At 36.9% G+C, this 17,707-nt stretch overlaps 1 protein-coding gene across 4 annotated transcripts in view; it reads right to left on the bottom strand.

Moving 5' to 3' along the window:
* Positions 1-17,707, bottom strand: part of USP42 (ubiquitin specific peptidase 42) — a 71,926-nt gene that overhangs the window by 28,473 nt on the left and 25,746 nt on the right. For all 4 annotated transcript variants that reach the window (XM_072836959.1, XM_072836958.1, XM_072836961.1 and 1 more), the window contains 2 exons: positions 17,083-17,332; positions 14,066-14,266 (listed from right to left, as the gene is read on the bottom strand). In XM_072836959.1, the coding sequence (XP_072693060.1) occupies positions 14,066-14,266; positions 17,083-17,323 (442 nt within the window). In that variant the 5' untranslated portion in view covers positions 17,324-17,332. The remainder of the gene's footprint in view (positions 1-14,065; positions 14,267-17,082; positions 17,333-17,707) is intronic.

The raw sequence follows: 17,707 nt of genomic DNA on the forward strand, positions 1-17,707 counted from the left end.
CTTTAAAAAAACAAACAAAAAAAACCCCACAAAACAAGTAATAACATGAGTAATAAAATCAACACATACCTATCAATAATTACTTTGAATGTAAATGAACTAAATACTTCAATCAAAAGACACAGGGTGACATAATGGATAAAAAACCAAGATCCACCTATATGCTGCCTACAAAAAAACTCATTTTACTATTTTTTGTTAAAGATTTTATTTATTTATTCATGAAAGACACAGAGAGAGGCAGAGACATAAGCAGAGGGAGAAGCAGGCTCCCTGTAAGGAGACTGATGCAGGACTCAGTCTCAGGATCCTGGGATCATGACCTGAGCCAAAGGCAGATACTCAACCACTGAGCCACCCAGGTGTGTCAAAAGACCCATTTTAGACCTAAAGACACCTGCAAATTAGGAAAAATATTCATCATGCAAATGGATGTCAAAAGAAAGCCTGAGTAGCAATATTTATATGAGACAAAATGGATGTTAAAACAAGGACTGTAAAAAGAGAAAAAGAAGCACACTATATAATAATAAAAGGGACAATCCACAAGAAGATATAGCAATTGTAATTATTTATGCACCCAACATGGGACCACCTAAATAAATAAAACAGTTAATAACATAAAGGAACGGATAACAATGCAGTAATAGTAGGAGACTTTAACATCCTACTTACATCAACAAACAGGTCTTTTAAACAGAATGTCAAGAAGGAAACAATGTCTTTGAATGACACACTGGATCAAATGGATTTAATGAATATATTCAGAACATTCCTTCCTGAACAGCAGAATACACATGCAATAATCTCCAGAACAGATCACATATTAGCCCACAAAACAAGCTTCAACAAATTTAAAAAGACAAAAGTTGGGACACCTGGATGGCTCACTGGTTGGGCAAAGTTGGGACACCTGGGTGGCTCACTGGTTAGGCATCTGCCTTTGGCTCAGGGTGTGATCCCGGAGTCCCGGGATCGAGTCCCACATCGGGCTCCCTGTGAGAGGCCTGCTTCTCTCTCTCATGAGTAAATAAAATCTTAAAAAAAAAAAAAAAAAAAAAAAAAAAGACCAGTCATACCATGCATCTTTTCTGACCACAACGCTATGAAATTAGAAGTCAATCACAGGATAAAATCTGAAAAGCCCACAAATACATGAATGCTAAGTGATATGCTACTAAAAATGAATGGGTCACCAAGGAAATAAAAGAAAAAAATCAAACATACATGTAAACAAATGAAAATGAAAACACAACAGTTTAAAAGCTCTGGGATACAGCGAAAACAGTTTTAAGAGGGAAGATTATAGGAATACAGACCTACTTCAAGAAGCAAGAAAAATCTCAAATAATCTACTCTTGGGCACCTAAGGAGCTAGAAAAAGAACCACCACCAAAACCTAAAACCAGCAGAAGGAAGGAAATAATATAAATCAGAACAGAAATAAATTATATAGAAACTAAAAAATAATACAACAGATCAATGAAACCAAGAGCTGGTTCTTTGAAAAAAAACCAAAACTGGGCAGCCTGGGGGGCTCAGCGGTTTAGCACCACCTTCAGCCCAGAGCGTGATCCTGGAAACACGGGATCGGGTCCCATGTCAGGCTACCTGCGTGGAGCCTGCTTCTCCCTCTGCCTGTGTCTCTGCCTCTCTCTCCCTCTCTCTGTCTCTCATGAATAAATAAATAAAATCTTAAAAAAAAAAAAAAAGAAAAATTAAAACTGATAAACCTGTAGCCAGACTTATCATGAAAAAAAGAGAAAGGACTCAAATAAATAAAATGAAAATGACAGAGGAGAAATAACAACAAACACCACAGAAATATAAACAATCATAAGAGAATGTCATGAAAAACTATTTGCCAACAAGCTGGACAACCTAGAAGAAACAGATTAAGTTCCTAGAAATACAGAACTTCCCAAAACTGAATCAAGAAAAAATAGAAAAATTTGAACAGATATATTACCAGCAAAGAAATTGAATCAGCAATCAAAAAACTCCCAACAAACAAAAGTCCAGGACCATCAGATGGCTTCACAGGCAAATTATACCAAGCTTTTTTTTTTTTTTTTTTTAAGATTTTATTTATTCATGAGAGACACAGAGAAAGAGGCAGAGACACAGGCAGAGGGAGAAGCAGGCTCCATGCAGGGAGCCCGACGTAGGACTCGATCCCAGGACTCCAGGATCACACCCGGGGCCAAAGGCAGGTGCTAAATTGCTGAGCCACCCAGGGATTCCCTATACCAAACATTTAAAGAAGAGTTAATACCTATTCTTTTCAAACTATTCCAAAAAACAAACGGATAAAGAATGAAGTTGGAAGTTTTCCTTCCATGAGGCCAGCATTATCCTGATACTAAAACCAGATAAAGACACCACTAAAAAAGAAATGACAGGCCAGTATCTCTAATGAACACAGATGCAAAACTCTTCAACACAATACTAGCAAACTAAATCCAATAATACATTAAAAGACTCTTTCACCACAGTCAAGTGGGATTTATTCCTGAGTTATAAGGGTAGTTCAATATTCACAAATCAATCAACGTGATACATCACATCCATAGGAGAAAGGAAAAGAACTATTTGATTTCAACAGATGCAGAAAAAGCATTTGACAAAGTAAAACATCCTTTCATGATAAACACCTTGATGAAGTAGGTTTAGAGGGAACATAGCTCAACATAATAGAAGCCATGTATGAAAACCCCACAGTTAATATCATCTTTAATGGGAAAAAAAACAGAGTTTTTTCTCTAGGGTCAGGAACAAGATAGGGATATCCACTCTCAACACTGTTATTCAACATAGTACTGGAACTCCTAGCTACAGCAATCAAACAACAAAAAGAAATAAAAGGCATCCAAATCAGTAAGGAAAAAGTAAAACATTCACTATTTGCAGATGACATATTATATGTAGAAGACCCAAAAGACTCCACCAAAAAACTGCTATAACTGATACATGAATTCAGTAAAGTTGCAGGATACAAAATCAGTCTACAGAATCATGCTGCATTTCTATACCCAAGTAACAAAGCAGCAGAAACAGAAATTAAGAAAACAAATCCATTTACAACTGCACCGAAAATAGTAAGACATCTAGCTAAAGAAGTAGAAGACCTGTACTCTAGGGTGCCTGGGTGGCTCAGGTTAAGTATCTGCCTTCGGTTCAGGTCATGATCCCAGGGTCCTGGGATCAAGCCCCGCATTGGGCTCCCTGCTCAGCGGGGCTTCTCCTTCTCCTGCTCCCCCTGCTGTTCTCTCCCTCCCCCCCTCAAAAAAATAAATCTTAAAAAAAAAAAAAAAAAAAAAGACCTGTACTCTGACTGAAAACTGCAAAACATTGTTGAAAGACCTTGAAGAGGACACAAAGAGATGGGAAGGCATTCTATGCTCATGGACTGAAGCAAATATTGTTCAAATGTCTATATTATGCAAAGCAATTTACACATTTAATGCAATCCCTATTAAAATACCAACAGCATTTTTCACAGAATTAGAACAAACAATCCTAAAATTTGTATGGAACCACAAAAGGCCCAGAATAGCCAAAGCAATCTTAAAAACAGTATGGTACTGACACAAAAACAGACACACAGGACAGAATAGAAAACCCAGAAACAAACCCACAACTATATGATCAATTAATCTTTGACAAAGCAGGAGAATGGGAGAAAGATGGTCTCTTCAACAAATGGTGTTAGGAAAACACAACTAACTGCAACATGCAAAAGAATGAAACTGGACCACTCTCTTACACCAGATACAATAATAAATTCAAAATGTATTAAAGACCTAAAAATGAATCCTGAAATCATAAAAATCCTAGAAGAGAGCACAGGTAGTAATTTCTCTGACATTGGCTATAACAACTTTTTTCTAGATAGGTCCCCTGAGGCAAGGGAAACAAAAGCAAAAATAAACTATTGGGATTAATCAAAATAAAAAGCTTCTGCACAGTGAAGGAAACAATCAACAAAACTAAAAGGCAACCCACTGGATGGGAGAAGATATTTGCAAATGACATAGTCAATAAAGGGCTAGAATCCAAAACATATAAAGAACTTATAAAACTCAAACACTCAAAAAATAAATAATGCAATTAAAAGATGGGCAGAAGACATGAACACACATTTCTCCAAAGACCTACAGATAGCCAACAGATACATGAAAAGATGCTCATCCTCACTTACCATCAGGGAAATGCAAATCAAATCTACAATTAGATATCACCTCACACCTATCAGAATGACTAAAATCAACAATGCAAGAAACAAGTGTTGGCAAGGATAAGGAGAAAAAGGAACCCTCTTGCACTATTGGTGGAAATGCAAACTGGTGCAACCACTCTAGAAGATAGAAGACAGTATGGAGATTTCTCAAAAAATTAAAAATATAATTATCCTATGATCCCACAATTGCACTACTGGATATTTACCCAAAGAATTCAAAGGGATACATGCACCCCTATGTTTGTAGCAACATTATTTACAATAGCCAAGATATGGAAGGAGCTCAAGTGTCCATTAGTTGATGAACAGATAAAGAAGATGTGGTATATTATTCAGCCATTAAAAAAGAATGAAATCTTACCATTTGCAATGACATGAATGGACCTAGAGAGCAAAATGTTAAGTATAAAAAGTCAGATAAAGACAAATACCATATGATTTCACTCACATGTGTAATTTCAAAAATCAAACAAGAAAAGGGAAAAGAGACAAACTCTAACTAAAGGCAACAAACTGATGGTTATCTGAGGGGAGGTAAGTGGGGCAATGGTGAAATAGGTGATGGGGATTAAGCAATGTACTTGTCATGATGAGTACCGGGAAATTAAAACAAAAACTTAAAATAGTAATTATACATCATGACCAAATGGAATTTACTCCAGGGATACAAAGAGGACTCAATATTGGAAACTCTACCAGTATAATCCACCATATTAACAAACTAAAAACTAAACATCCCATGATCATATCAATTAATATTGACAAAGGATTTGACAAAAATCAACACTTATTCATGACAGACAGCAGAAGTCAGAAAAAAAGAAATCCAGAAAGCTTCTTTAACTTAATAAAGAGCATGTACCAAAAAACCTACCGCTAATATCAAACTAAATGCTCCTTTCCTTAATATCAGAAACAAGGCAAGGATGTCCACTCTGCTCAAAGTTCTAGCCAGTGAAATAAAAAAAGGAAATAAAAAGCATACCAATCAGTAAAGAATAAGTAAAACTGAAAAAAAAAAAAAAAAAGAATAAGTAAAACTGTCCATACTTGCATATAACATGACTATTAGAAAAATCCAAGAACACTACAAAAAGAAAACAAACAAAAATGCCTAGAACTAATCATGGAGTTTGGCAAGGTCACAGTTGATATGATCAACATATGAAAATAAAATGTATCTTTATATGCCAGCAATAAACATGTGGATACCAAAATTAAAAATATGCCACTTACAACCCCTCAAAAAATAAAAAAAATTCACATAAATCTAATAAGACAAAACATCCTAACACTACACAACAGGGGTGAAAGTAAAGGTGATTTAAATAAATAGACATACCATGTTCATAGATTGAAAATGTCAACATAAGTAAAGGTGTCAATTCTCCCTCCCCAAACTGAGAAGGTTTCACACGACTCCTATCAAAATCGCAGGGGGATTTTTTTGTAGATATAGACGCTATTATTTTATACTTTATATGATAAGACAGAAAAATGAGAATAGCTAAAACAATTTTGAAAGAGACTACATGGCTGGAATCATTCTATCTGATATCAAGACTTGTTACATAGCTACAACTGCAAAACTACGTGGAGAGACAGACATATACCTCAACAGAATAGAACAGAAAACCCAGAAATAGAAACACACAAATATGTCCAGGTGGTTTTTTACAAAGGTGTAAAAGCAATTCAATAGAGGAAAGATAGCCTTTTTAACAAATGGTGTGTGCAGTGGCTAAAAGGCATTTGAGACAAAAAATTGACTTCACCCTAACCTCACACTATGCAAAAATTAACTTAAATGGATCACAGACCTAAATGTAAAATGTCAAACTATAAAACTTTTAGAAAAAAAATATGAGAAAATCTCCAGAATCAAGAGCTAGGCAAAGGGATCTTAAACTTGACATCATAAGCACAATCCATAAAAGGAAAAAGTAAGACACCTTGCCAAAATTAAAAATTTTTGTTCTGTGAAAGACCTTGTTAAAAGGATGAAAAGACAAGCCTCAGGCTGGGGGAAATTATTTGGAACCTACATATCCAACAAAGGCCTGGTTTCTAAATTACATAAAGAACTCTTAAAACTCAACAGTATAAAAACAAAGAATGCCATAAAGAACAAAAGACAGCCAAGAGGTACTTCACCATAGAGGATATACAGATGGCAAATAAGCACACAGAAAGATGTTCGAGACCTTTAGGCATTAGAGAAATGCAAATCTAAACCACAAGAAGGTGGGATCCCTGGGTGGCTCAGTGGTTGAGCATCTGCCTTTGGGGGCATGTTTCTGGGTCCAGGGATCAAGTCCCACATCGGGCTTCCTTGCAAGAAGCCCGCTTCTCCCTCTGTCTATGTCTCTGCCTTTCTGTCTCTCATGAATAAATAAATAAAATCTTAAAAAAAAAAAAAAATAGGGACGCCTGGGTGGCTCAGCAGTTGAGCGTCTGCCTTTGGCTCAGGGCATGATCCCGGAGTCCCAGGATCGAGTCCTACATTGGGCTTCCTGCATGGAGCCTGCTTCTCCCTCTGCCTGTGTCTCTGCCTCTCTTTCTGTGTCTCTTGTGAATAAATAAATAAAATCTAAAAAAATAATAACCCACAAGAAGTTATCATTATCTACCTATCAACATGGCTAAAATGAAAAATAGTGATAACACCAAATGCTGGCAAACATACACAGAAACTAGAACTCCCATATATTGCTGGTAGGACTGTAAAATGGTCAGCCACTCTGGAAAACTGGTAGTTTCTTGTAAAATTAATCATGCAACTACCATATGACCCAGTGATTGCAATCCTAGGCATTTATTCCAGAGAAATAAAGACATGTTCACACGTATATTGTACACTCTAATGCTCAGAGCAGCTCCATTCATAATATCCCCAAACTGGGCATAACCCAGATGTCCTTCTGTGGATGAGTGCTTAAAACAAGCCATGGTACATCCATACTATGGAGTACTACTCAACAACAAAAACAAAAAAAAAACCCCACAAATTATTAGTACATACAACCTAAATGAATCTTCAGAGAATTATGCTGAATGAAAAAGCAAATCCATAAAAGTTAAATACTGCACAACCTAATGTATATACATAACATTCTAAAAACGACAAAATTATAGAAATGAAAAACAGATTAGTAGTTGCTAGGGGTTAAAGGAGGACATCAGGGCACAAAGAAAGTGGGCGTGGCTATAAAAGGGGAACATGAGGGATTCTATAATGATAGAAATGTTCTGTATCGGGACTGTATCCATGTCAACATCCTGGTTGAGATATTGAAATACAGTGTTACCACCACTGGAGAAACTGGGTAAGGTACACAAGAGGTCTCTGTGTCATTCTTACAAATGCACTGAATCTACAATTACCTCAAAACAAAAAAGTTAACTTTTAAAAAGGCAAAAAATAAGGACATTTCAGACTGAGAATAAAACAAACATATAAAACTAAAAGCAGAGTTCATCACCAGCAAGCAAAGTTAAGGGAAGTCCTTCAGCCATAAGGAAACAAGTAGATGGAAATCTAAATCCACATAAAGGAATTAAAAAGCACTGGAAACGATAACTATATAGGTAAATACAAAAGATTTCTAAACACATCTGAACTATTTAAAGCAAAACCTTTATAATTTGTTTAAGGCAAAAATAAACAATATACTGTGTGATTATAACACAAGTAGAAATAAAATGTATGACGACAACAGCACAAACGCCACGAGAGGGGAGATGAAAGTACACTGTCACCAAGTCTTTACAATACACAAGTGAAATATTACTTGAAGGCAAACTGATCATTTAAAGAAGTATGACAAACCCTAAAGCCACACTAAAAAAAGGAAACAAAGTTACAGAAAATATGCCAATAAAGATTATCATAAAATTACTCCAAAAGGCAGAAAAAGATGAAAAAGGGTACAAAGAATAGGACAAAGAGAAAACAAACAGCAAGATGGTAATTTAAACCCAACCTTATCAATTAATCTCATTAAATACAAATGGGTTACACCCCAAGATAAAATGCAGAGATTGTTTAAAAAATTACATTATGGGCTATCTATACAAAAAATCCACTTTAAGCATAGACACAAATAGGTTAAAGGTAAAAGATGGAAAAAGGTATACCATACTAGCATTAGTCATAAGCAAACTGGAGGGGCTCTATTTATATCAAAGTAGATTTCAGAACCAAGCACATTACTGGGATAAAGAGGGTAATTTTGTCAATTATGAATAGGTCATTTCATCAAGGAGGTCATAATAATCTTAAATGACAAAGCTCCAAAACACGAGGCAAAACTGACAAAACAAAGAAAAAACAAATTCACAAATATATTTGATTTCAACAGACCTCTCTCAAAATTTGACAGTAGCCAGAAAAGCAGTAAGGAACAGAAGACAGCCTCAACAACACTACCAAGTAATTGACCATCATGGAGAAACTCCACACAACACAGCAGAGAACACATCCTTATAAAGTACACATGGGACATTTACCAAGCTAGACCATGTTCTGGTGCATAACACGAGTCGCAAGTTTAAAAGTACTCAAACAATAAAAAATACATCCCCTGACCACAAGAGAATTAAGTTAAAATCCAGTAACAGGACAATTTCTGGAAAATCCTCAAAATACCTGGCAACTAAACACATCTCTAAATAATCGCAAAGGCAATTAGAAAGTATCTGGACCTGAATAAAAATGAATACATGAAATACCAAAATGTCTGGAATACAAGTAAAGCAGCATTTCAAGGGGAATTTATGGCATTAAACAGAATGGAAAAGAAGATCTCAAATTAAATGACCTATAAGCTTCCCCTTTAAGAAACTAGTTTAGGGCACTAAATCCAAAGTAGGTAGGAAAAAAAGTAATAAAAAGATAACAAACATCAATGAAACAAAACAAAGTAACAATGAAACCAAGAGTTGATTTTCTGAGATCAATACTACATGAATAAAAAGGGAGAACAGAACATTATGAACAACTTTATGCTAGTACATTCGACATGTAAGACAAATTCCTTAGACACAAACTAACAAAGGTCCCTGATGAAAAAATAGATAACCCAAAGAGGCCTATATCTATTAAAGAAATTAAATACGTAGTTAAAAACCTACCCATGAGAAAACTCCAGGGCCCCAATGGCTTCACTGAAATCTATCAAACATTTAAGTAGGAAATAACACAAATTCTACAAAGTTTTCCGGGAAATAGAAGTAAATAATCCCAACATATTTCATGATGCCACCATTACCCTGATGCCAAAATCAGAAAAAGGAATTATAAGAAGCTACAGATTACTATTCATCATGAACATAAAATTTTTAGCAAATTCAATGATGTACAGAAATCATAATGCCTCGTGACCAAGCTGGGCTCACCTCTGGAATGCAAATTTGGCTTAGCATTCAAGCAAACGCTTGGTGCCCCTATGAAAATTCCCCAGCTAACAACGTATGTAAAAGTGAAAGACTAAAATGTCTTCCCTCTACAGTGAAGAAGGAGACATGGTTGTCACATCTACTTCCATCATATCCATCCAACACTGTAATGGAGGTCCTGGCCAGTGAATCATAGCAAGAAATAGAGCATGCAGACTGGAAATGAAGTAAAATTGTCCTTATCGATAGATCACATGACTGACTCCATATAAAATGTTAAGAAATCTTAAAACAATCAAACAAAACTACCATAATTAATACATTTACCAAGGTTGTAGGATTCAAGACCAATATGCAAAAATCATTTGCATTTTTAGAGTCTAGCAGTAAACAATTAGAAATTAAACTTCAAAAAGTATTACCATTGACAGCTTCCAAAAATATGAAACGCAGATAAATCTGATTTAATTAAAAGTTCACATTGGGGCAGCCCAGGTGGCTCAGTGGTTTAGCGCCTGCCTTCGGCCAAGGGCCTGATCCTGGAGACCCAGGATCGAGTCCCACATCAGGCTCCCTGCATGGAGCCTGATTCTCCCTCTGCCTGTGTCTCTGCCTCTCTCTGTCTCTGTGTCTCTCATGAATAAATAAATAAAATCTTTTTTTTTTAATTTATTTATGATAGTCACACACACAGAGAGAGAGAGAGAGAGAGAGAGAGAGAAAGGCAGAGACACAGGCAGAGGGAGAAGCAGGCTCTATGCACCGGGAGCCCGATGTGGGATTCGATCCCGGGTCTCCAGGATCGCGCCCTGGGCCAAAGACAGGCGCTAAACCGCTGCGCCACCCAGGGATCCCAATAAATAAAATCTTAAAAAAAAAAAAGTTCACATTATATTTGTACATTGACAATTAAGCAATATTGCTAAGAAAAATTACAGAGAACCTAAATAAATGGGGATATACACCTTGTTTAAGGACAGAAAATAATACTGTTTAGGTGTCAACTCATCCTAAATTAATTCATAGATTCAACACAATGTCAATCAAAATCTCAGGAAGCTTTTTTTTTTTTTTAAAGATTTTATTTACTTATTCATAGAGACAGAGAGAGAGAGAGAGAGAGAGAGGCAGAGACACAAGCAGAGGGAGAAGCAGACTCCACACAGGGAGCCGAACTCGATCCGAGGTCTCCAGGATCACACCCTGGGCTGCAGGCGGCGCCAAACCGCTGCACCACCAGGGCTGCCCTCAGGAAGCTTTTTTGTAGAAGTTCACAAAATTCACTTGGAAATGCAAAGGACCAAGAATGGCCAAAGCAACTTTGAAAAAGGACAAGGACAAGAACATGGAGGACGACTTTCCTGACTACAAAACTTTTATATATTTATTATTATTATTTTTTAAAGATTTTATTTATTCATGAGAGACAGAGAGAGAGAGAGGCAGAGACACAGGCAGAGGGAGAAGCAGGCTCCATGTAGGGAGCCTGATATGGGACTCAATCCCAGGACTCCAGGATCACGCCTGGGCCGAAGGTAGGCGCCAAACCACTGAGCCATCCAGGGATCCCCCAAAACTTTTAAATACATAGTAATCAAGACCGCCATCTTATGGTGTCAAGATAGACAGTGTCAGCATAACAGAATAGAGCCCAGAAATAGATCCATATAGATACGGCCAATTGATTTTTGATAAAGAAGCAAGACAATTTAGTGGAGAAAGGACTATCTTTCAAACAAATAGTGCTGGAACAATTGGATATCCAATATTGAAAAACCTGACCTTCGATCCGTTCTTCACACCACTAATAAAAATTAACTCAAAATGGATCACTGACCAATATAAAAGCTAAAACTATAGAACTTCTAAAATATAGAGAAAATCATTGAGACCTCTGGTGAGGCAAAGATTTCTTAATATAACACTTAAAATACAAGTGATAAGAAAAAATAATGACGTGAAATTCTTCAAAACTTAAAACATGCTCTTCAAAAAACAGTGTGAAGAGAATATTCTTCTCCAGACTGGAAGATAGTATTTGCAAATTACATATCCGATAAAAGACTTGTATCCAGAATATATAAAAAACTTTCAAAACTCAACAACAAGAACACTACCCAATTTTAAATCAAAAGATATGAACAGGCACTTTAGCCAAGAGTATACAGACGGCAATAAACTATATGGAAAGATGTTCAACATCATTACTCATTAGGGAAGTACAATTTAAAACCACAGTAGGGTAGTTCTTGCTATACTACATACTTATCAGAATGACTTGAGGCTGGAAAGCCTGACCACATCAAATATTATGGGGAGATACAGAGTAAATGGAACTTTCACTCACTGCTGCTGGGAATGTAAAATACCAGAATCCCTTTGGGAACTACAGCTTGGCAGTTTACCTTAAAGTTAACAAACATATACTACAAGACTGAACCATTCCACTCCTAGATATTTACCCAAGAGAAAAGAAAACATGTCCTTATAAAGACCTGTTTATAAATGCTCATAGCAGCTTAATCTGTGAGGGCCTCAAATGAGAAAGAACCCAAATTCCATCAATAGGTAGGTGAACAAAGAAACAAAATGCGGTACCATCCATGCAATGGAACACTACTCAACAATAAAAACTATTGATACACGCAACAACATGGAATGTTAAAATAATTGCACTAAATGAAAGAATTCAAACAATTTAAGAATATATGCCTGTGTAATTCTATTATATGACATTCTAAAAAATATAAACTGATCTACAGTAGACAGAAAACACATCAGTGGTTGCCTGGGGTGGAAGGGATGGGAGTGATTTCAAAGGAGCACTAGGAAACTTCAGGGGTGATGAATATATTCAATACCTTAAGTGTAGTGGTAGTTTTTTTTTTTTTAATTTTTATTTATTTATGATAGTCACACACACAGAGAGAGAGAGAGAGAGAGAGAGAGAGAGGCAGAGACACAGGCAGAGGGAGAAGCAGGCTCCATGCACCGGGAGCCCGACATGGGATTCGATCCCGGGTCTCCCGGATCACGCCCTAGGCCAAAGGCAGGCGCGAAACCGCTGCGCCACCCAGGGATCCCTGTAGTGGTAGTTTTATGAGAGTATACAAATGTCAGAATGTATCAAATATATATTTTAAGTATGTGCAATTTACTGTATGTCAATTATACCTCAATAAACCTAAGCAAAGAAAAATATATAATCACATATATAATAAAGAGATGTAACTAACATGTATATAACCATGCCCCAAGATATCTAAATAAAGGAACAATAGAAAGCAAATGAAAGCTACCAATAGCATAAAAGATAGGCACTAACTTTGGACACTGGGAGCTTCTGAATTTTTTGTTGGTCTCGCCCCTTGTGGCCCAGGTGCCAGGACTGGGTTTTAATCCACATGCTACTTTCATTAAGCACAAAAGTAATGGGAAAGCTGTCTGTGGGGAATGAATTATGAATTTCGGGGGAAAATGAGGGTAAACAAAATGTTCATTCTGTAATTTAAAAGCCCTTGGCATACCAAACACCTCTGGGCAGTGAGATTCTAGGTGATTTTCCTTTGGTTTCTTTAAATTTTTCTGTACTTTCCAAATTCTTTACAAGCATTATTTTGCTCTTTGGGGGAGGGGTAAACAGTTTTAAAAGAACTGGTTTAAATTCTCCATCAAGTAAAGGACTATTCAAAAAGAAGCAGCAAAAGGAGTTTTCACCCTGATAATTAATGAATAGCACGCACACACACCTCAGCACTAATATGGATCAAAAGACAGGGAGGCTCTGTTTATAAGAATGAAGGATATTTACAATATATTTAGAAGATCAAACCTCAAAGACTAGTTATTTTCTAAATTCTAAATTTTACTGGTCAACCACTGAGTTGGCTGTCACCTATTAAAGACGTGATATATTTTAACTGATTTCCTGCCCTTTAGTTGAAAACTGAGCTCGCACACATACACTAAAGTCCTGTATGAATTTTCAGGAGGTTGGGGGCTGTAACAAGAGGTTCCTCTCCACTAAGGCTTACAAACCTGTAAATGAATCAAGCCTTACAATACAGGATAGAAGCCAGGAGAGACAGGATTTCTTAATTCTGCTTGTCCCAAGCTGTTGGTGACAGACATTAATGTCACATTTTTCAGCAAGTGTAGAAAGCCAGCAGGGGGTTCAGAAATGGCAAATGCTGATAAAATATGTTTCTTTTTAAATAACTTCACAGGTCAAGTTAGGTGCAAAATGATTTTTATGAAACCTGAATACAAATCTTAAGAGTCTTCTTCCATGGTTTCTAAAAGAATAAACCAGTTTCCTAGTGATCATAGAGTTCTTGGCTTAATTCTTCACTATCATTACAGAGAAAAAAATGAAAGTAGGTTAGCATACCACAACACCACACAAGTAACATAGCCCAGAACACTTACATGTCTTGGAGTGTTCATGTGATAGCATGTAATTGGCAAGAGGTGGTGTGTAAGTCAAACACTGCAATGCTGCATTGGCAAAACAGGTATTGCCCAAATTCTGGAGCCCGGCTCCAACTCTATGAGTCTGTTGCCACTTAAGACAAATCTTCTCAGATGGGAAAAGAACTTTTTGTGGAGGAGCAATGCCATCACCTAGGGCTAGAAAAACAAACAAGAAATATTTTTAAAAAAAAAAAGCTTTGCACGCTTCTCAAGCTAAATAAATAGCAACACATCAAACTGAATCTGATCAAGATTAGTTTGTTTTTTTTTTAAGGATTTTATTTATTTATTCATGAGAGACATAGAGAGACAGACACAGGAAGAGGGAGAAGCAGGCTCCATGCAGGGAGCCTGATGTGGGACTTGATCCCAGGACTCCAGGATCATACCCTGGGCTGAAGGCAGGCTCTAAACCGCTGAGCCACCCAGGAGTCCCTCAAGATTAGGTTTTTACCAGCTACCAGAAATACAGGGAAGAAAGTGATATTTTAAAAGAAGGATCTTAGAATGTGGGAAATTGAAATGATTTGGTTTCTTCAATAGTACAGACCAAAGGGGGTGTGTTAATAGAAACTTAAAGACATCCACCAAATGCAAAGTATAGACCTTGTTTTGATGTTGATTTCAACAAATGAAATGGTAAAAAAATTTTTTTGACAATCAGAAATGTTAACATTGGCTGGAGTTTTAATTTAAAGATGCTTTAAATTATATTTTATTTTATTTTTTGATGCTTTAAATTTTAGAAAATAATTTTTTAGATACGCAAACTAGAATATTCATAGATGAAATACAAAGTCTTGGATTTGCTTTACAATGACAGGGGAGTAAATGGGTGAAGGTATAATTGGCTATGAGTTGATAAATGTCAACATTGACTGATGGTACATGAGAGTTCACCATAATCGCTCTTTGAGATCTACTTAAAAATTTTCCAACACAATCTATAGAAAATCCAGGATGAGTCCACTCTCTACAACATCTGCTTGGATGCTTCTATTCAGTACCACCATCATCACTGTCCTCTCCACCAGCACTCCACATATTGAGTCCTTCCTTATTAGCTGTCAGACAGTCTCAATTCTAAGAGTTAGTAGTGATATCATTCTTATTTTACCAGAAAAGAAACAGGCTCTGAACTCAGGCTGTTTCTTGGGCACCACCATCCATGCACAAGTATGCTCTAAGTAGTCTAAAAAGATGTTTATTTTCAAGATTTATAAACAGATTATTAATGATAACTATGCTAGAGAAATCAGGTATAAAGCTCAAAAACAACTTATTTAGGAAAGTTTGATCATTGATCTGAGGACTACTTTTTCAAGTTTGCCAGTTCCTTGGCACTACTGGGAGATGGAAACGCCTCACCAGATGGCTCTCTATTTTAACTAAGAAATTAATGGGTAATAAGTATGCAAAGGTAGGCTTCAGTTCAGTGGGAATGGAAAGCAAAATTAGGAAAAAGGAAATGAGTCTGCGGAGAGTGGGACAAGGGCTCCAGAAAGGGCATGGCAGGGTGCTGTGAGCTAAGGCTTGAGGGACGGAAAGGAACCCCAGCAAGTAATGGGAAGTTCAAGTCAGTGAAAAGAAGTGCTGTGGGAAGGTCTTGCTGGTGAAAATCTTTAAACTCTATGTGTAACACTGAATTGTTTATTTTGTGATATAAACTCTCCTCCCACTGAAACACCTTCAGCAAATCACACCACCCACCACATCACAATACCACATTTACTATGAAGATGCAAAACCATACAAGGGCCAAATTATTCTAAGCCAAATGACATTCTGAGTCGGAACTAATCTATCTTCTTTGCATTTCAAAGCTTCCAAATCCAGAAGTCTCAGAAGTACCAACCAAAGTGTCAATGTCTCATTTTACCAGATCAGTTTTAACAAATGTAACCACATTTACACAGTTTCAACAAATGTAGCATTTACATTATCTGCTGTCTTTCAAAGAACTTTATTACCAGAGATGATTTTAAGGGGCCAAAACTCCAAATACTAAAAAAAAAACAACCCACAGTTAGGTGGAGCCATTTGTTAAAAGGAAACTTTTTTTTTTTTTTTAAGATTTCATTTATTTATTCATGAGAGACACAGAGAGAGAGAGAGAAAGAGAAGCAGAGACACAGGCAGAGGGAGAAGTAGGCTCCATGCAGGGAGCCTGACGTGGGACTCGATCCCAGGTCTCTGGGATCAGGCCCTGAGCTAAAGGCAGCACTAAACCGCTGAGCCACCCGGGCTGCCCAAAAGGCAACCATTTAAAAAAAAAATATCTTCAGGGACCCCTGGGTGGCTCAGAGGTTGAGCGTCTGCCTTTGGCTCAGGGCATGATCCTGCGGTCCTGGGATCAAGTCCCCACATTGGGCTCCCTGCATGGAGCCTGCTTCTCCCTCTGCCTATGTCTCTGCGTCTCTCTCAGTGTCTCTCATGAATAAATATTTTTTAAAAAATCTTCAAAAATTTTAAAGATAGACATCTAGGGAACTATGGTTACCTGACAAGTTAACAAAATGCCTGCCCATCTCAAATCTCACCAAGATGAAGCTTATCCTCCAAAAAATTAGGAATAAAAAACTACAAATGTTATAGTAACTAAAAGTCATCTACCTTGTTATGACACTTTTTTTTTAAGGTTTCATTTATTTATTCATGAGAGGCACAGAGAGAAAAGTGGAGACATAGACAGAGGGAGAAGCAGGCTCCATTCGAGGAGCCTGATGTGGGACTCAGTCCCAGGATGCCTGCATCACGACCTGAGCCAAAGGCAGACACTCAACCCCTGAGCCACCAAGGCGACCCTGTTATGATACATGTTAATCATAAACAATAGTGCAGAAAAATGAAGCCTGCTGGCCACTTGGGTAGCAATAGGTCTTACAAAAGAAGACCCTCTCCAAAACTACCAACCATTGACAGCATTTATATAAAAGTTTCTTGGAAGAATTTTGTCCTTAAAAAAGTAGTACCTTGATCCTTTTGTGGTGATGGTTTTGATTTATCAGGTACAGATGAACTTGAATAAACTACAGCACCAGGTACTGGTCCTAAAGAAAGTGTGTGATTTGAAACATCATTTAGCGAAGACACAGCTCCCCAGCTGGCAGAACCTGCATCCATGTCTCCAGGTGAGACTGCCTCAGAGCTGCCAGGCTGATTCTGATAGGTTGATGGGTCTGAAGATTCAGAAGCTTTGTCAACTATGGTCATTGTTCAACTCTGCAAAAGACAAAATACAGTTGTTTCATAAAGTGAGAAAAGTAATCTACTTAACCTACCATTAGATTTTAATCTACCATTAGATCTAGTCATATTTAATCATTGTCAAACAAGTCACTGTAATATACCAGCAGCAGTATTTTTAAATTTTGAAATCATTTCCTTGGAACATTTAGCATTGTGCTCATCTAACAATTTTAGTTGTAAAAACTTCAATGAAATATTTGATTGGATCTTGTCATTCTATCCCGAGAGCCCCCTAAAATTTCTTAGTCTCATATTTCGGTTTATAATCAGGTACCTCAATTTCCAATTCTATACATTTGCCAAAAACCCATATATTTTGTTCTATCTAGCTTTAATTTTAACCTTCAA

The sequence above is a fragment of the Canis lupus genome, chromosome 8, assembly GCF_048164855.1.
Source record: "Canis lupus baileyi chromosome 8, mCanLup2.hap1, whole genome shotgun sequence".
Classification (NCBI taxonomy): Eukaryota; Metazoa; Chordata; class Mammalia; order Carnivora; family Canidae; genus Canis; species Canis lupus.